The sequence below is a fragment of the Acomys minous genome (assembly GCF_964271855.1).
Source record: "Acomys minous genome assembly, chromosome: 9".
NCBI lineage: Eukaryota > Metazoa > Chordata > Mammalia > Rodentia > Muridae > Acomys > Acomys minous.
The window spans coordinates 68816323-68836583 of record NC_140490.1 but is presented as its reverse complement, the minus strand read 5'-3'; the positions used below and the strand labels follow the sequence as shown (position 1 = coordinate 68836583).

The window sequence follows — 20261 nt, the reverse complement described above, 5'->3', positions numbered from 1 at the left end:
ATCCTAGGAACGAGAAAAGGTCTCACCCTGAATGCTTCAGTGGGGTGCCACCAGATTTTTATTACGTGGCCTCTGTGCGTGGCAATCTGTCCAGTGACACCATTGACCACTGTGCTTCCTTGACCCTGACTCCCCAGATTTCGAGCCATGCTATTCTGATAATAAAGTTGTGCCCTGAAAATTGGGAATTGGCAGTTTCCCCCACGGTTCCCAGATGACCCCTATTTCGTTGTTTTGGGTTAGACCAGAGGTCCCAATTCTCTCTCTCTCTCTCTCTCTTTTTTTTTTTTTTTACATAAACTGGGTAACACTAAAATTCACATGGTACACATTGAATGCCTTGGGCCATTAGGATAAAGTGCCAAGTTAAAGTAGACTTTATAGTGACAGGCTGACGAAAACCTGTTCTGGTAAAAGATCTTTAGCTTTTATCTTTCCTTACTTGTCTAGTAAGCTATAGAAGACCCTACCGACCTTGGTCAATTAAGCCTACAAAAATAAGTGTAAGCAATCAGTAAGATTGTAGATATAAAACTAACGGGCCACGTCTAAGCCCACAACACCAAGTTGGGGTAGGATTCACTAGCGTATGCTGTTCAACCCTTTCTTTGAAGCAGTGGGGGCTCTGAAAAGAGCCTTTGGGTTTGAGTTTCCGAAAAACTTGATGTCGAATTACTTCCCCTTGGCCTTGTGGTGGCTCTCGGTCTTCTTGGGCAGCAGCACCGCCTGGATGTTGGGCAGGACGCCGCCCTGCGCGATGGTGACGCGTCCCAGCAGCTTGTTGAGCTCCTCGTCGTTGCGGATGGCCAGCTGCAGGTGTCGCGGGATGATGCGCGTCTTCTTGTTGTCGCGCGCCGCGTTGCCGGCCAGCTCCAGGATCTCGGCCGTCAGGTACTCCAGCACGGCCGCCAGGTAGACCGGGGCGCCGGCGCCCACCCGCTCCGAGTAGTTGCCCTTGCGCAGCAGCCGGTGCACGCGGCCCACGGGGAACTGCAGGCCAGCGCGGGACGAGCGCGTCTTGGCCTTGGCGCGCGCCTTGCCACCCTGCTTGCCACGGCCAGACATCGTAATTCTATGAATAAAGAAAAGAAACGAACAAAACAGAGAACTAAGATCAGCGGAACACGGCTGCTTTTATAGTAGCTACCCGGGTAGTAAACTCAACTATTTGATTGGTTACACAGGAGCTCATTGATATAGCCAATAGAAAATCTGTATCTGGAAACTTCATTTGCATAATCCCACCCTCCCTCAAGGCCCCTGACTTTTCTTCTTCCAATTGGGTAAGACTCGTTCGAAACCCGTCATTAGCATAAACGCCCTATAAGTAGGAGAAGTCCGCTTCCAACCCACACTTAGCTTCTGGTGGCTAGAGATTTGAAGATGCCTGAGCCCGCGAAGTCCGCCCCCGCCCCGAAGAAGGGCTCGAAGAAGGCGGTGACCAAGGCGCAGAAGAAGGACGGCAAGAAGCGCAAGCGCAGCCGCAAGGAGAGCTACTCCGTGTACGTGTACAAGGTGCTGAAGCAGGTGCACCCCGACACGGGCATCTCGTCCAAGGCCATGGGCATCATGAACTCGTTCGTCAACGACATCTTCGAGCGCATCGCCAGCGAGGCCTCGCGCCTGGCGCACTACAACAAGCGCTCGACCATCACGTCGCGGGAGATCCAGACGGCCGTGCGCCTGCTGCTGCCCGGGGAGCTGGCCAAGCACGCCGTGTCGGAGGGCACCAAGGCCGTCACCAAGTACACCAGCTCCAAGTAATCGTGTCAAGTAAGCCTGTATTCCGAATTCCAAAGGCTCTTTTAAGAGCCACCCATCTTTTCAAAAAAAGAGCTGAGCTGTGTCGATCACTGCGGTCAGCATAATTTTAGGATTTACTTAAAATGGAGGTGACAGGGCGTGTTTCAAACGGTTACAGGAAAAGGAAACTAGGTTTTAAGCTTAATTCGCCATCCTTAATTTTTGTACTTTTTAGGAAAAGGTGTTTTGTGGGGGAAAACTTCACTTTTAGGTCTTTGTAATCGTCACTTCCGGTGACCCTGAGTAAGCCCACCAGAACTGAGGATCGTAGGACAACAGTGACACTAGGAAAAATGAGAAGTAGACTCGGTAGTACTCTAACCCGTGGAGGTTTGTCTTTGTTCCAGATTATTTTGGGAAGAAACGTTTTCAAATTTGCTTTCGTTTTGGAGGAGCCTGTCGCAAAGGAGATGTTTTTAATATTTAACAGTATCAGACTACAGTGTTACTTAAAGGCCTCTAGGAGCTTAGATCCGGTTTTGGTACCTTAATAGGATATATTGAAATGTGGTCAAACATTATGAAGGAAACCTCGGACACTAAGTCGCTGGCCTGAGGTTCTTGTGAGAAATGAAAACACTGAACTGTTTAAGGTGCAGATGTAGCAATTTGTCACATTTGTCGCTACAGTACTTTGTCCACGGTATATTCATTTTCATAGTCCCAGTAACAGGAAAGCTTAGAGAGGAGTGAAGGGAAGGGCGCCGTGATGAAAGGGTAAATTGGAAGGAAGCATATGACTTACGTAAGAAATTCCGAAATCAGCGTCATTGCCGTTGACTTAACAATTAAAAAAGAAAAATAATTTCAGAGTCTTTAGCGGAATTTTGTAGTCCTCTGCTTGTCCGGATGAAGTGCTAATATCATTTCCGTTCGCCCTAACTGCCCACTGATGAATTTTGGCCACAAATTCTGCCTGTACTCAGGCTTAGCGCACTTCCGCCGGTTCCATTGCCTGTTAGAGCAAACAGCACCGTAGCTTGCTCTCCCTCCGATAGAAGTCAAAGTCAGGCTAATCACTTCCTGCATCATCTCTCTCTAGAAGCTGTGCCTAAGTACTGTGTAGATCGACATTATAAGCTAGCAGTGAGGGGAGCCTTTCAGCCTCTGGTGCCTTCTGTCTCCCCGCTTCGTGCTGCAGCTTCGTCCTCGTACAACTCTTCTGCTTTTTTTGTTTGTTTGTTTGTTCTCATTTGGTGCCTGAGGACCACAAATCGGGCTCAAAAGATGCCCAGGTCTCTGCATTTGACAACAGATCAGAGTCGGTGGTTTTCCTTCTTTTCTTTGGCGAGATTCATGCTATTTCTTTGTGTTCCTTGTCCTTTTTATCTCCTTCCAAAACCCTTTGTGTTCATACATGTGACGTGTGGCGTTTATGTGAGTTCAGATGGGTATGAGAGAGAATGTAAAAGTAAAATAGCTGCCTCCAGTAACTTGATTTTAACGAAGCATAGACCCAAACAAGACAGTTCCAGACAAGAAGAAATCAGAGAAACAGTATTTGGTAATTCCATGCCTGATTGCCACATGCAGGTAGGATTCTTGGCTGTGATCTTTTTATTGCAAAGTTCCAGAGGGCAGTGAGAAACTGCATACACTTGCCTGCTGGGACAGAAAGGTTGCTTCTGCTATGTATAAAACAGTATGACTTAAACTGTAATGAGTTTATTATAAGGGATGTGGCAAAACAGTAGAATGGTACCAAATTTGAAAGAGGACCTGAAGATCCCTCCTGTTCTGAACAATGCTCCCGACAGGACCTCTGGCTTAAAACCGATCAATACCTTTGTCCCTTTAATCGGAATACTTCGATAGACACCTATATCGGTGTTCATTGATCTCCAGCCTCTTCTGTTGTTCTAGTTAACTCCTCGAATTTGCACAACTGCTATGAATATTTGCTATTTTATGAATATAAGTAACTTTAAGCACATTGTCTATCTCAGCAGGAAATGAGTAAATTATGTGATTTAAGTATAAATTGTTTTTTTAATGCAGGATTAAAAAAATATATCAACTTTAATTAGTTAAAAACAATTGTAAACTACTCCACATTTTCAGGCCTTAAATTAAGGTGTGCCCTCTTAAAGTTTGGACTCAAACTGTTCGTAATTGCATTTTTGGCTTAACTGTGTTAAGATGGATCTTTTATTATAATGTAAAAGTGTTAGCAAAACAATATAGTTTACAGAAATCTAGGGCTTATTGTATAAGAAAAAAAAAGACAACCTTAATTTTACCAACTTTTCCCACTAGATTTATTTAGTTGAATAAAATCACTTTTTAATATAAATATTTAAACATATGCTTGAACTAAATAAAATCACGCAGTAATTTAAAAAATAGAATAACATTTTAAACAAGTGGTAAGGAGTTAATATGTCAGCTTAAAAGCTGAATTCACTTTACTTTAAGAATTTAGATGAAGCCGGGTGTGGTGGTGCACGCCTTTAATCCCAGCACTTGGGAGGCAGAGGCAGGTGGATAGCTGTGAGTTCTAGGCCAGCCTGGTCTACAAAGTGAGCCTAGGACAGCCAAGGCTACACAGAGAAACCCTGTGTAGCCAAAAAACAAAAACAACAACAACAACAACAAAACCCAAAAACCAAACCAAACCACTTAGATGAGTAATAAATGAGATGAATTAATGCTTCATCTTTGGATACTATTTAGTATATAATTTAGAGGCTGCAAAACATAAGAAATTGAAATGTTTGCTCTGTGGAAGTCCCCTGTTTTACAGAGGTTATAGTGAGGTAACAAATTAGAAAACTGTTCTTTCAATTTAGGATGGCACCAACCGTCTTTGCTTTTACTACTTTAGATTTGTAGGACTGAAAGATAATGGAGCTATACCGTGGGCCTAGAGAGCCAGGCAGGTTTGGGATTGGGGCTTGTTAGTGTCTCCACAGGGAAACACAATCGCTTGCTTTGTTTAAAGGCTGTCTTTAATTGCTACCAAGTTTCCTAGCTACAGAGGAAAACAAGTGAGCGCACAATGTAACAATCACGTTTACTCTGTTTTAAGAAGTTGGCACTGTCAAGTAATACAGTAATTCAGTTCAGTACATGCTATTCTGCAGTGAGGCTGTCCCTGTTTCGTTTTTATGTACCTGGGATTTATCCTCATATCTTAATGCAACGATCAGTTCTTTACTAATCTTAAATTCAAGTTCTAAGGTCATAACAATACAGGAAGAGTTCTATAACAACAGCAGGAAGACTTGTGTACCGTTCTCATTTGTCTTGGTAACAAGCATTTTCCTTCCCACTGCAAAGAAAGATTAGGACGCTGAAACATTTAGTTGCATTTGAGTTCCCAGGGACTGTCTACTTGTGTCTTTAAAAATTGTTTTGAGAAGAGTACCAAGGAAATAATTCAGTACTTGCTGAGCTGTATGAAGACCAAAGTTTAATTTTCAGGCCTCTTGTTTAAAAAAAAAAAAAACACCAAAACACTGGAGGTATTGGTGGTGTGCGGGTGCTAATAATTAACTGACTGTCCTTGAGGTGTTGACAAATGCCACCTAACTGGCCTTGCAGGATACACTGGAAAGGCAGGGTGAGGAGTGAAAGAAACATGAAATGAAAAACACTGAGCTGAAAGCTGGTTCATGCCAGTAAAATCACTGCAATGAATTGTTATGTGTTGAAAAAGTAAAGCCTCTGCAGGCCGCTCATCATGTGCTCACAGGGACCCGGCAAGTCACTTACAGTTTCTGACTCAGTAGTGTCACCTGCGCTTTGAGAATAATGGATCTAGCACCCACCTTCTAGAAGTAAATGCAGCTAATTAGGGTAACATTGCAAAGTGTCTTCTGGGTGTGGGGAGTGTTGTCACTAAGTGGCAATGGAGAAAGGTTTTTGTTGTTGTTGTTGTTTTTTCACAATGTAGAAAGCATCTTGCCAGTTCTAATATCATGAACTCAGAACTTCAATTTAGGACAGGTTTAAAAAAAAAAAAGAAAAAAAAAAAGAAAGAAAAGAAAGAAAAGAAAAGAAAGAAAGTTATCCAGAGACAGTTATACCAGAGAAAGGTAAAAAACATGGTTTTCCCTTTAGAAAGCACATTTTATCTATTTTGTGTGCTTCTGGTGGGCTGAGAGAGTTCACTTTCTCCTCCACCTTGGCGTACCCAGGCATCAAACTCAGATCTTTGGGCTTGGTAGCAATACCTTTCCTCTCTGAGCCATCTTGCCGGGTCAAGGCTAAAGATCCTGAATCCATGCACATGCTATCTGCTATGATCTGACAACATTTTTTACATTTTTCATCTTTTTTTTTTAATTGGCTTTTTGAGACAGGGTTTCTCTGTGTCTTGGCTGTCCTGGACTTACTTTGTAGACCAAGCTGTCCTCGAACTCACAGTGATCTGCCTGCCTCTGCCTCCAGAGTGCTGGGATTATAGGCGTGCGCCGCTGCGCCCGGCTTTTGTCTGGCTTTGTTCATTTGTTTTTGTTTCATTCTTATTATTAAAAGGACTTAACAGCGTAATATCAAAATCTTGGGAATAGTTCATCTATCATAATGAGAGATGGCATTTTACAAATTGCAATAGAGTTTAGATAAAAATATCAGGTTGAGAAAAATGTATTTTTTTTATCTTCCACACATAATCTCTTTAGAAACATTCCTACTACAAATATTAAAAATAATTATCTCCAAGGTGTTTAGATTTAGCACTTTTTTTAGACACTCCCAATAATCTCAAATTCGGGGCATTAGAAATTCCTTTAACTGAACTGTGCACCTTGGGTAGCTGAGACAAACACATGGCTGCCTCCCACCTGCTCTACAAGGCTGGATAAACTCACTGAGGTACATAGATTCTAAACATTGTCTTGCTGAGCCTTTCCGTACTGTGGTCACGTATAAACAAGGAAAAGGGAAGTCTTAAAACTCCTTAGTTCTGAGTGGAAAAAAGGAGCAGAGGGGCTGAGAGCTCGCTCAGTGGTCAAGTGCCTGTTCTTCTAGAGGACCTGTGTTCAGATGCCAGCACCCAAATGTGTGGCGCCAATTCCAGAGGGTTTGACGCCTCTTCTTGTCTTCACTGGCACCAGACATGAGAGTGATATGCACCCAAAACTCTCCCCGCCCCCCCCCCAAAGAAGTGGAGGCGTTGGCTCTCTTAGTGGATTGTGTAGCCCTAGATCCCAATGCGCAGCTTGTAGAGCATGTTGTCTGTGCCCCAGGGCTGCATCTCCCCCCAGCAGTAAAATAAATGGATCCAAGGACAAAAATAAAATAAAATAAAATAGAACTTTTATCACGCTTAACCATAATTAATAATTTGGCGGACTTCAGAATCACCATGGAAACCTAACTGCGTGTGCCTGTGATGCCGTGTCTACACTGCATGTGTCTGTGAGTCCATGTCTACACTGCATGTGTCTGTGAGTCCATGTCTACACAGAGTGTGTCTGTAAGTCTGTGTCTTCACTGCGTGTGTCTGTGAGTCCATGTCTACACAGAGTGTGTCTGTGAGTCTGTGTCTTCACTGCGTGTGTCTATGAGGCCATGTCTACACTGCATGTGTCTGTGAGGCCATGTCTACACTGCATGTGTCTGTGAGGCCATGTCTACACTGCATGTGCCTGTGAGGCCAGGTCTAGGAAGACTTAACCCTGGATGGAGGTAGTGCCATCATATGAGCTGAGGTTACAGACAGAATAAAAAGGAGAAAGTGATCTCTGTTTCCAGACAGTGGATGCAGTGTGACCAGATGCCACCCACTCCTGCCATCTTGCCTTGCCTGGCATGATGGACTGTACCGTGAGTTACAATAAGCATTCCTTTCTTCCGGTGTTTTGTCAGCCATTTTGTCACAGGAACAAGAAAGTAACAAATAGCCCTTTATTGTTATTTTTCTTTTTCTCCTCTCTATTTTCTTGTGTATATTTTCCTCACATTTTCTTCACTATTTTAGGCCATTTTAATTTTAATTTTTCTTTTCTTCTTCTTCTTCCTCCTCCTCCTCCTCTTCCTCTTCTTCTTCTTCTTTTTTTTTTTTTTTGAGACAGGGTTTCTCTGTGTTCTCTGTGTAGCCTTGGCTGTCCTGGACTCACTTTGTAGACCAGACTGGCCTCAAACTCACAGAGATGCACCTGCCCCTACTCCTTGAGTGTTGGGATTAAGGCATGCGCCACCACTCCCGGCTTCATTTTAATTTTTAACAGATACCCAATCCTACTGTTACACTTTCTCAAACAATTGAGATTATGGATATTGGGCTCTACATTTTACACGTCCTTTTGAATTTTAATACATTGAGCTGAATATAAAATTATAAACATATGAGATATAAATTATAAAAGTGCTTAGGAAGTCTACATAGATAATTCAGGTTAAAAAAGAAACGTTAGAAACAACAAAACACTGCCAGTTTCAGAGTGGATCAGAAATGCACTTCTTATAGGTTTTAAAGATAAGTGTTGGTGTTTCTAGAGGCTGGTCTTTTGGCCCAGTCAATTCTAAACATAAAGAGGAATGTTAATCAGCTGGGTGTTAAGTGAATAGGCAATGGCCTCCTTCACACTGACGCGTGAGCTGACATGGCGAGTGTTTCTGGAGAGGGCTAAAAGAGCTTTTCCTTTAGGATCCTCTACACACACCTGGGACACACGCGTCTGGATAGGCTGGTTCTGTAGAGCCCCTTGCTCCTCTCCGACATGTTGCCTATTACAGGCACAGGCCTATCCTTGCCTGTTCCTTGTCTTCCTCAACTGCTGGATCCCTTGACACTGCCCCCCCCCCTGTTTTTTCCCTGTATGTCTAGCTCACCCCACCGCCCCTCTGCAGGCATCTGCATGGCCACTTCCTTCCTTGGAGACACCTAAACAACACCTTCTCAACTGCTCTGTACAGCAACACTGTGCAATTTGGACTTGTCATTAGCTGTCTGTAACCTCAGTGGACTCTGTCCTCTGGTTTAGTTACTACAGCATTTCTAAGGTAGCTAGCTCAGCCTGCTACACAGTAGGCGCGCGCACACACACACACACACACACACACACACACACACACAAAACGACTCAATAGATAAAAGTTTTAAAAATAAGTTTAAAAAAATGCAGTCCACACTTCAAATGCAGATTAAGTTACAAAATCAGTAAATTCCTTCCTTAGGGAGCTGGACTCTGTGTAGAGTCAGGCAGGGAACACAAGGATGAAAAAAGAGCCAGGCTGAGCGAGCCTGAGCGCCCTGGAGAACCAAACAGTGGCAGGCTGGGAAACAAGGCATGTAGGCAGGGGGAGCATCAGCCAACAGAGAGTGCAGAGTGTGAGGTCCTGCTCTCTAGGACCCATCAGGAAGTCAGCTAGGGTCCTGAAGCTTCACCTTTGTTTTCTTTCTTTCTTTCTTTCTTTCTTTCTTTCTTTCTTTCTTTCTTTCTTTCTTTCTTTCTTTCTTTGAGACAGAGTTTCTTTCTGTAGCCTTGGCAGTCCTGGAATCACTCTGTAGACCAGGCTGGCCTCGAACTCACAGATCCACCTGTCTTTGCTCCTGATCGTGGCTAGTAAAGGCCACCACGCCCACCTGAGGATGGGGCGTGGAATCGCTGAGTAGAACACGGCGGCATTAAGTTCTAGCCATGATGGAATAATGGCGATTCTGTGTTGCTTTGGATAAAAGTGTTGAATGTGTTTTCACAGATAAAGATCAGATCAAACTGAGGTAAACGGTGCTCGCTGCCACATCTGCTGGCCCCCCGAAGCTCAGTGGGGAGCACCAAACACTTATTACTCCACTGGAAGATGTCTCATCTTGAGGAAGCAATGAGTTTCGAACACAGACTTTCAAGAAGAAAGTCTCTTTCCGCCTGGTACCTTGGATGTCCCTGGGTCCCAGAGAACACAGGCTAGCAGACACATGCTTTGAAAGAGAACCAGGCATGGGAGTGACATTCTACCCACCACTGGCTGGCCTTCAGTTAGCCCCAGCTACTGGCCAGGGGAAAAAAAGAAATGTAGACTGGTCACCACCCATGTGGGGAATAAATGAGGCTCCAGCATAGGAACCTTCCTCTTTCTGTCCTTGTTTACCTGCTGAGGAGGGGGGACCCTGCAAGCATCATGGCCAGCAGGGAACAATCCCTGTGAAATGAAGAATGAAACTAGAGTCAGAACCACCTTAGCAGGTGCTGGATCAAGAACTCCCAGGGTCTGACCTCAAGGCTTATTGTCTTACACATTTAAACACAGCAGAACTACGGGAAAAGGTTTTCCTGTGGCAGTCATTACAATGAAGCTTTAGGCATAGCTACAAAGAAAACTCCCTAGCAAAGTAGCAAGGCTTCTGCAACCTCTACCAGAAAACTGGCCTCTGTTGACTTGGGCCAAGGGCCTAAGGAGGCTTTGTAATAAGCATGAGGGTGGATTCTTTTGATGGAGAAGGACATGAGACCTCTTTTTTAAAAATTAATTAATGTATTGATTTATTTTTTACAAGGATGGGTTTTATTTACTGGGAGACAAGGCTCAGGATTAGGGCCTAAACAATGCTCAGGATATTGGGGGATTTGAGGAGGCTGGATCCACAGAATAGCAAAAAGATCACAGGTTATCAGACAATATCCAACCCAGCATTTTTCTTCGAAGAAAACAGGCTTGTGTGTTTAACAAGTCTGGTTCCTCCGATGCTTTCTTTAAGATATGCCGCCTGCATTTACCTGTCTGTTCTTATTAAAGAGAGCACAATGGTTCTCTGTAAGTGCATCTAGGGTGGGTTAGGTGTAAGCAGAATCTTCACAGTGATTTAAGGGGAATTCTTTCCTTTTCCCCTGCCCGGTTGGATCACTGCTAAGGAGCCCTCACCAGAGACTTGTCTTGTGGGTGGAGGACAAAAGTGCCCACCCCTATGACCTTCTACCTCAGCTGGGAAGACCAACTGCAAACTACGGTTAATCTAATTCTACTTACACAGCATGTGAGGATTATGCATGGCCACAAATATAAAACCTCAAACACTGACGCACATGTTTGCTGTACTTAGTAGTTAAACGTAACAGTGCTTCCTGTGTTCCCGGCACTGTTGGGAGGGTTTCACTCGCTTAATCCTCAGAGAACACAATGTTAACTGGAGGAACGCTTGAGGGATTAAAGCAAAGACAAGTATAGACTGATTAATTCTATTTTTGGTCTAGCCCGAGTGCAGGTCTTTACTTCCCTGCCATTGTTTGGACTGACTGGATTGTTGGGATTTAAAGTAGGTATGAAATGTGTGTGTGAACACTTGAGGGAGAGCTGTGGTTCTTTCCAGCACAGTCCTTAAGTTTGTTACCTTTCTTTTAAAAAATCTCAATCCCCTACCCCCCCCACCTACCCCCACCCCATGCGCTCCCTCTCTCCCTCTCTCCCTCTCTCTCTCTCTCTCATGCGTGTATGGACATGTGTGTGCACAGATATGCATGCCTGTGCTTGCGTGCTGAGAGAAGGATCGAGTGGACTCTTTTGCTAGCACTCTGCTTGTTCCCTTGAAGCAGGGTCTCTCCCTGCCGAGCCTGGGTCATGGGTCTTTTTGGCCAGGCTGGAAGCCAGAAAAATCCTACCGTGCTTCTGTCTCTGCCTCTACTTAGAGCGCATGTGTGGAGATGCTTGGCTTGTTATTTAGGTGCTGAGAATTCTTGTCCTCCCGATGGCACTCCCAACAACTGAGCCCGTCCTCCAGCTCCTAAGTTTAATGTCCTTACAACTGTGCTTGCAAAAGATTTCGTACACTTGGGTTTGTAAACACTAATATGCGGGAGGAAGTGCAGTGAGCTGATGGGCCTTCACAGTTATACCCTAAGGTAGAGGGAGCGTGGAGGAAAGGAGAGAGAATCTCCTCGCCTCCATTCCCCTCTGCTGCCACCAGCCTCCTCCTGACAATGCCTGTCAGAAACCCCCAAAGGCCAGCTTTTTGTAAGTGCACAGAACATATCATGAAAGGAAGTCTTTCTTAAAAAAAAAGGGGGGGGGCAGCTTGGATGTTATATGGGCCAAGTGAGAGTCACAATTGCAAGTCATTTGATGAGCTTAGCTTCAGCACACTCCCTGCCAGACTAACATGTCAGCCCACAGCTATTAGAGAAAGTTGTCTGTTGTGTAGAGCCTATATAGATTCCCTGTATACATGGACTTGAACGTGTAAAAAGCATAATTTAAGATACATCATTGTTTACTTGTCAAGAGGAAGAGGAAAATACATTTTTGACACCCCTCAAATAGACTAAGAATGGAGGGGGCTGGCACTTTCCCATTAGACAGTTTCATTTATTGTAAAGGAAGAAAGAAGTGACCTCTCCAACAGCTGCCTGAAGGGATGAACATTTGAGAGATGGAGGTTTCTGGAAACTCAATGCCTGCTTCATGTGGGGTTAACAAACAATACCTTTTCAAACTGTCCTCATGCTGTCCTGCACAGGCAGCTCCACAGGGCTCCTGGTCAAGCAGTGCTCACGCCTTGGACCATACCTGCACCTGGGCAGTGCACTGCTGCCCTTTGGAACAACCCCCACTCTCTTTTTTCACCCGATAGCTTCCTTATCCTTTAAGGCATCCATCAAACGGAACTCCAGGAACACTAATTAGACAGATCCAGTAATCCTCGACTGCATTAGGGGCAAGGAGTTACAGGGCTAAGTTGATTGCACAGGCCCAGCATCCAACAGCACCTGGGGAAACCAACCTTTGTTGCTAAACTTCATCTTCTGTAACCAGGAGGGGAGCAGCAGTAATTATGTCACAATGTGGTTGTGATCACTAAACCATTGAATGGTATTTGTAGGCTTCTCAGCGCACTGCCTGTCTCTAAGAAAAACTAATCTATGCTAATCGCCATTGTGTCTCCCTTCAGGCAGAGCAGCTCCAGTGAGGCAGTTCTCTCTCTGTCTACAGGAGGAAACCTGACATCTTCCCTACCACTCATCAGCCCTGGATATTATCGACTCTGACTAATTAAATGTGGAAACGGGTGATACTGGCAGATTAACAGACATGTTTTCAAAACTTGAGGAACAGCTGACAAGCATCTGGCTAAAATTTCTATTGAAAAAAATGTTCACTGTAGAAATTTGTGATAAGAAAGACACACAGAAGTAGAAAATTAAAATACTCCTAGCAGAAGAAAGCTTATAAGTGTTTATGATATGTGAATGTATGATGTACGTAATAAATATACCACGTTAAGTAACTAAATATGGTTAGAAGTCATGATTTCTGGAGAAGTAACATTTTATTTATGAATGCAACGACACCTATGTAAATAGCTTTGAGTTTTTAGTTACTTTGAGTCCCTGTTCTTGTGGAATGCGGAGCATGCAAGTCACAAATCTTCATTTATAAATCTTCCTTTCTTTTCTTCTCGAGAGGAAAAACTTAAATCAACCACCTGAAACGGATAGGCTAAGGATGTAGCTACAGTATGCGTGTGTCATGCGCATGGCACTGTGCTCAACCCCTACAAGTGGTGTTCAAAAAGAAAAGAAAAGAAAAAAGAAAGAAAAGAAAAAAAATGGAGGCAGGTATGGGGTGGTAGCCAGTAACCGCATGACTAACTGAAGACGCTGAGGCAGAAAGATTGGGTGTTGAGGGACAGCCTGGGCCACGTAGTAATACACTGTGACACAAAAACCAAACCTGGACTGATTTGTGTCTGTGTAATTTTTAGTTTTTAAATGGTAATTTTCAGCTGCCTGGGGCAAAAAAATGAATCCAAGTTCTTTTCCTGGATTTTAAAGTATAGAACCTAAGAGTTCACTAAACTCACCTGTTCCATGTTCTGTGAATGTGCAAAGGTCTGCCTGATGCCTGTATTCCCAGGAGGTCTGTGATCAAGGGTCAGAGAAACCAAGTAGGTGTCAAATACATCGGGTGCTCAGAGAGACGCCCTGCTTTCCTAGTGGAAGATCAGATTGTACTGGCGAGATGGAACTCAGTCTCATTACTCTAACTGGGGGTTTTGTTTTTCAAATGAAACACATTAGAATAAAATAGATGAATTCAGGTACTTTATTAAGATGCTCTTGTTTTCTGGAGAGAGAGAGAGAGAGAGAGAGAGAGAGAGAGAGAGAGAGAGAGAGAGAGAGAGAGACTGACAGAGGGAGAATAAAACTTTTTGTCACCTTGCTACAAGAAATTTGATGTCTCCTTCAGTTTTTGCTTCAGAAACATTTCAAATGTTGACTTTCCCCCATACTGTCCACTTAGACACTGCCTTTGACATTCTGAGGTATCTGCAAGAGAGTCCCAACCTTATACACCTGGTCCTTATTAGAAACGGTGTTGATTATACAAAACACATAAAGTCTAGATAAATATTACCATAACATAATAGTTAATTTTCTTGAACTTTCGATGGCTGTTGGGCCAGAGAAAAGTCAGCATTCTTTTTTGTTGTTGTTGTTTTGTTTTGTTTTTCCTCCTCACACAAGCATTTAGGGACCTTCACAAAATAGACCTTGGGCTAAGAACCTGATTACTGGTGACAAAAGACAGAAAGAGAGGCCACTCAGAAGACACGGGCAGGGAACCTTCACCTCAGCCTCAACTCCAAGGTCTAGTTTATGTTATAAACATGTCAAACAAGAGCAACATGATAACGTACAAACTGTGCTTAAGGACAAAGCGTGACCTTTGAGCACATCAGCCACTGCTCCCCTCTCACCCCTAACCCTGAGCAGTGCAGCTCATCCTCAACCCTGCTAGTTCATGCACAAAAGGAAATTCTTGCGGAGAAACAAGTAGCAACTCATAAAATTTTACTTAATTTTTGAACTGCTTAATTAAACTTTGAAATATAGTTGAGTAATGTCCAAAACTCACAAAACACATGCAAATATGCAGGAACCTATGCTTGTTCACACACACACACATACACACACACACACACACACACACACACACACACACACGCATGTAGTGGTAGATTGTGATCCTAGGCTCTATCACATGCTAGCAAGTGTTTTATTACTGAGATTCTTCGCCAGTGCTTTATGTGTTTATTATTTTATTTTAACATTATTATTATTATTATTATTATTATTATTATTATTATTATTTTGAGACAGTATCTTACAAAATTTACCAGGCTGTCTGTGAAATTACAGTACAGACTTGCTTTGACCTTGGATCCTTTCTCAAGTATCTGGGCTTACAGTTCTACACACCAGGCCTAGCCACATAGGCGTTTAAGACACAGGCAAAACCTTTTCCCTGAGACAACTGGCACTTAGCCACCTTCATTTTTTTTTCCTTAATAAACCCCAACTTTTTCTCATACTGTTTTGTTCTTCTCTGTAGCATCAGTTAAGATCCCTGCTTCATAAGGGTTAAGTATCTTCAGAGAGAACTCAGGGCTGTATGGCTTGCAGCACTGGGCCACATGCTCTGTTTCAGTTGACACAATTACAGGACACCTTTGCCTCAGCTTTCTCCCTAACAGACTGAGTTTTGTGCCTACCTCCTACTTGAGTATCATGTTCCCTGCTCTTTCTCCTCTTCTTTTTGAAAGGTTTTCATTTTCTAGCCTACCGTGCCTTCAAACTTCACGCCATTCCTCCCTCCCCAGCACTTGGAACTAGAAGAAAGTTTCCACCACACCCAGCCACGAGCACTCACTCTTCCTGCCATACGTGTCCCGTGGGTAAGCTCTGGGACGAACGTTTCTCTAATAGATCTGCAGCCACACCTACCAGCCCAGGCACGTGAAGAGATTGTAACCCGCGATGCCAGCTTTAAAATTTTATAATTAAGAGGCGGAGACTGTGTCTGTTCGTCTAGGGGTAGATAAGACAGAGGGAGTAGTCAACTAGTAGAGTTCAATTGGAAGAAGAAGAGGCGAACCCCGTTGTTAACAAGCCTTGAAGCTGGCTGGCTTAGCTGCGTAGGGTGGCATCGATGAGATGCTTATAACGGCATCCTGAGCAGCTTCTCTTAAGATTCACGGGAGAAGCATGTTTCTCACGGGCTTTGTGGGTTGTTTATTAGGCCGTGCTCACTTCGAGAAGGCCTCATCCTGGAGTTCTGAGATAATTCTAGGAACACCGTCTAATTCCACGGTGAGACATCTGTGTTACTTCTGTCACACATATAAATAATTTCAATAAGAATAAGGGCCCGCATAATTGACTGTCTTCACCAGTTTGAAGCCAAATAGGTAGAAGACCCCTCCCGAAGACATTGGATACTTTTTCTACCAAAGGTTACTTTTGAACTTGCAAGGAAAAGACAAAGTTTTCTTCTTTTTCTTGAAATCGACTGAAAATCAGGGGCTTTTCCCGCTAGTTCTGGCATGCGGGAACATATGTCGACAAAAAGTACAAAGCCGGGTGCAATCCTAGTCGCTGTGGGTCACCTGGCGCCTCGATTTGAGCGATCCTGCAGGGAGCACCCATGTGAGAGTCTACTTTTGGGGGGAAAAGAAACACAAATGCCCCTCCTCCAGGGGCGGGGGAGGCTCCTGGGGATGCACCAATCACAGAGCGCCCTGCTCTATATAAGGCCCCCCCCCGAGACCCCCCACCCACCCCCACCGCGCTGTTGGCACTCTTTTACACTTTTGCTCACGGGGTGTGTAGTTCTAGACCAATTCTTGACGATGTCAGAAATGGCTCCCGCAGCCTCCAGATGCCTGGCCTCCTCCTCGGTGGAGAAACCTCCATCCAAGAGGCGGGGGAAGAAGCCTGGCCTGGCGGCCGCTGGCAAAACTCGTGGTTTCTCGGTCACCAGGTTGATTCCCGAGGCCCTTTCGACGTCCCAGGAAAGGGCTGGCATGTCCTTCGCCGCCCTGAAGAAGGCGCTGGCGGCCTCCGGCTACGACGTGGACAAGAACAACAGCCGCATCAAGCTGACACTCAAGAGGCTGGTGAGCAGCGGGGTCCTGGTGCAGACCAAGGGCACCGGCGCCTCCGGCTCCTTCCGGCTCAGCAGGAAGGCGGCGCCCGAGAAGGGTAAGGGCAGGAAACCGGCCTCCGCCAAGGCCAAGAAGCTGGGCTTGCCCAGGTCCTCGAGGTCGCCCAAGAGCAGTAAGACCAAGGTTGTCAAGAAGCCAAAGGCCACGCCCACAAAGGCGCCAGGCGGCAGGCGGAAGGCCAAAGGGGCCAAGGGCGTGCAGCCGCGCAACAGCCCTGGCGGCCAGGCGAGGGCAGCCAACCCCAGCGCGGCTGGGAAGGCCAAGATGACGTTGCAGAAGGCCGACCTGAGGAAGGCCGCAGCGAGGAAGTGAGCTTCAAAGCCAGTTTTTCAAAAACAAAAACAAAAACAAAACCCCAAAGGCTCTTTTAAGAGCCACTTACATGGTTTTTTTAAATGGCAAAACACTTGGAAGTTTTAAGAGGCGGGACGTCCCTTTAGGGCGACCTGTCTTCAAAACCCTACAGTAAAAACATGTGGAGGTCCCTTAGGTGTAGCCTATCTCCAGGCTGTGCGTTAGTGCTTTTACACTAGAATAAAGGTCACCGTTGAAATACACAACGGATGTATTTCGTTTTAGAAGCGCCACCACGTCAAGGAAGGAGGTAGAGATGAGATCAGTAGTAGCTGCCACTTCTGACCAAACACTGTACTTAAGTTTACCCTTTAAGACACCATTCTTGAGTTGAATTTTTAGGGTTTCCTGAGTGGTGGATTAAAAAAATACAGCGATTTTTTTTAAAAAAATGGAAATTTTTTGTAGTTGTGCGGTACGTCACCAAAGCTCCATTTCCCCCACTTCAGAAAGTAGTTTAATACTATTGATATGTTATAGTTGAAATGCTTTGTATATTTTATAAAAATAACATGCAGCCTTCATGAAACGGACAAGAGCACTATTAATACTTAAGAACCCTGTTGGGGGCTGGAGAGATAGCTCAGTGGTTAAGAGCCCTGTCTGCTCTTCCACAGGTTCTGAGTTCAATTCCCAGCAACCACAATGGTGGCTCGCAACTACCTATACTGAGATCTGGTGCCCTCTACTGGCGTGCAAGCTAACATGCAGGCAGAACACTGTATAAATAAACAAATCTTAAAAAAAAAAAAAACCCTGCTGGGCGCAGTGGCACACACCTGATCCCAGCACTCTGGGAGGCAGAGGCAGGCAGATCTTTGTAAGTTCGAGGCCAGCATGCTCTACAAAGTCAAGGCTACACAGAGAAACAAAACACAAACCAATGCTCCCCTCTCTCAAAGAAAAACACAAAAACCCTAAGAACTTCATTCTTCTATGAAAATGTTAGGGCTTGAATTCAAAGGCCCAACGTAACAAAAACAGTACTGGGGAAGTCTGGGCAGAAGAACTTAAAAAGCAACCTTTTCTCTTAAAATACGAAAAAATCTTTGATTTAGCAGTTTTATGCATTAAGGAAAGCCACAGATATTAAATTCACATTAATCTATTTTAGGCCTTGGTTGAGGGTGGCATGAGAGATTTTCAATCAAGAACACTTGGTGTTCTTGAGGATCAGAGTTTGGATATCAGAACACAACCAATGGCTCACAGCTGCCTATAACTCCAGCTTCCTGAAAATACGACGCCCTCTTCCGGCACCTGCGCAAATACGGCGCGCATGTCCATAAAGCCATTGCAGAGCTATGCAGATTCGCGTATAAACACGCTATCAACGGATTGTCTCCAACATAGAATATTTGTATATGTAGGCCTAATTGTGTACAACGAGTAACAGCTAAACATGTTTTCAATTTGTGTAGAGCCAGCCCCTTGCCTCGCTTATTGTACACGATGGCCCCTGTCCTCCTCCTCAGCTTGACATTTTGAGGATATGCGTCTTTTACTAGGCAAGGCAACGAGCTCTTAAATGACCAGTACCTTGATGTGGGCTGCTTTAACGTCATCACATGACGACAGTAGAAAACCGGCCTCACGCGATAGACGACAGGCTTTCGAAGAATGGATTCTAAGGCAGTGCGCCCAGCATTCTAAGATTTCACACGAAAATTTAAGACAATTCAGGATATGAAGGTGTCAGCATACAGGCCATGCCACCAAACCTGCCTTTCAAGGCCCTAGCAACCTCTGACGTTATCACTTACTGCCTGGCCTGATAAAGGCATCACGCCAGCCTCCCCATTCCTCTATGCTCTTCACCTCTACCTTCCCAGCAAGTCCTTTATACCTAACATTGCATATTATTATTAGTGTATTAAGTGGGCTTGTAGTTTTAGTAACTGCCAAATTCTAGTCCCTAACTCAAATCTACAGGACCTGACAAAGCTGCGGGCACCGACTTCCCAGCTGTTAGGTAAACCCTAACACGTAACGTGCACCTCACAAACGCAGGGCGGGATAATGACCTGTCTCGCACTACTCAGCCTCTCGGAATCTGTGGACAACTCTTCTCATGGGCCTGTGGGTGGCCCTGAAAAGGGCCTTTTGCGACACTGGAGCGAAGAACAGTGGCTCAGCCGCCGAAGCCGTAGAGCGTGCGTCCCTGGCGCTTGAGCGCGTAGACCACGTCCATGGCGGTGACGGTCTTGCGCTTGGCGTGCTCCGTGTAGGTGACGGCGTCGCGGATCACGTTCTCCAGGAAGACCTTGAGCACCCCGCGGGTCTCCTCGTAGATGAGGCCGGAGATGCGCTTGACTCCCCCGCGCCGGGCCAGGCGGCGGATGGCGGGCTTGGTGATGCCCTGGATGTTGTCGCGCAGGACTTTGCGGTGGCGCTTAGCGCCTCCCTTGCCCAGGCCCTTCCCGCCTTTGCCGCGACCAGACATGGTGATGGTAAAAAGACAAAGAAAAGACCCACGCTTCCCTTTAAATAGACGTCGGTCGGACCTGATTGAAAACCACAGGCGTTAGGCGGGGTTTTCGAATCAGTTCCTTGAGAGTGGGTGGAGCAAACAGGATGAGTCATTACAACCTAAAGGTTTTCATTGGCTAGCAAACCCCAGCTATTCTTTGGCGAGCTGGCTCATGAAGTTCATGTAGATTTCAATACCGCTGGAAAACTTCATGTTCTTTCTTTCTTTCTTTCTTTCTTTCTTTCTTTCTTTCTTTCTTTCTTTCTTTCTTTCTTTTTCTCTCTCTCTCTAACTTTCTCGAAAGAAGCGCTTTACACAAAGCAGATATCACCCATTTTACGTCTTGTTTTTATTTCCATTTTGTTATTAAATTAGTTGTTGGTTCCCTTGTGAAGACCCAAATAAGAGTTAAACAAAACAGGATGATTTAACTATGTCGAGGATGTCCCTGGGCAGTAAAGTTTAAGCCTGTCTCTGGCAGCTTCCTTTGGGATGACAAAAGCATTGAAAACGCATCTCAGATTGAGCCCCCGGAACACAAACTTCATATTCTCTATCTCTAGTTAGACACCCAGAGACTCCACTCTGCCCCCACTTTTTATAAAGACTGTGAGAGTCTGTACAACCTGCTGTATTCCGAGCTGCCTTTGGCTTCACGTGTGCGTCTCTTCCTGCCTTTATTATCACAGCATGGCCTGCTCAGCCTTTGAAGACATATTTTGTAGAACCGGGAATTACAATGCCGGG

The 20261-nt window shown here is 44.9% G+C and overlaps 4 protein-coding genes and 1 long non-coding RNA gene across 5 annotated transcripts; 2 read left to right on the top strand and 3 right to left on the bottom strand.

Moving 5' to 3' along the window:
- Nucleotides 1-617: 617 nt before the first annotated feature.
- Nucleotides 618-1135, bottom strand: LOC311604901 (histone H2A type 1-B). The gene has a single exon (XM_084795110.1). It carries the CDS (start codon nucleotides 1063-1065, stop codon nucleotides 673-675), a length of 393 nt encoding a protein of 130 aa, XP_084651236.1. The 5' UTR covers nucleotides 1066-1135; the 3' UTR covers nucleotides 618-672.
- A 201-nt stretch (nucleotides 1136-1336) lies between these two features.
- Nucleotides 1337-13786, top strand: LOC311604691 (histone H2B type 1-F/J/L). The gene is made up of 2 exons (XM_084794734.1): nucleotides 1337-1773; nucleotides 12635-13786. The coding sequence occupies exon 1, from the start codon at nucleotides 1384-1386 to the stop codon at nucleotides 1762-1764; it is 381 nt and encodes a 126-aa protein (XP_084650860.1). The 5' UTR covers nucleotides 1337-1383; the 3' UTR covers nucleotides 1765-1773; nucleotides 12635-13786.
- LOC311604692 lies at nucleotides 5241-9441 on the bottom strand. The gene is made up of 2 exons (XR_014781615.1): nucleotides 9218-9441; nucleotides 5241-9184 (listed from the first exon to the last, which is right to left on the bottom strand). It is a non-coding gene; the product is annotated as an uncharacterized lncRNA (long non-coding RNA).
- A 2526-nt stretch (nucleotides 13787-16312) lies between the features above and the next one.
- Nucleotides 16313-17043, top strand: H1-6 (H1.6 linker histone, cluster member). Its single transcript, XM_084796375.1, has one exon. It carries the CDS (start codon nucleotides 16376-16378, stop codon nucleotides 17000-17002), a length of 627 nt encoding a protein of 208 aa, XP_084652501.1. The 5' UTR covers nucleotides 16313-16375; the 3' UTR covers nucleotides 17003-17043.
- A 2085-nt stretch (nucleotides 17044-19128) lies between these two features.
- LOC311605278 (histone H4) lies at nucleotides 19129-19519 on the bottom strand. The gene has a single exon (XM_084795700.1). The coding sequence runs from the start codon at nucleotides 19485-19487 to the stop codon at nucleotides 19176-19178; it is 312 nt and encodes a 103-aa protein (XP_084651826.1). The 5' UTR covers nucleotides 19488-19519; the 3' UTR covers nucleotides 19129-19175.
- Nucleotides 19520-20261: the final 742 nt, after the last annotated feature.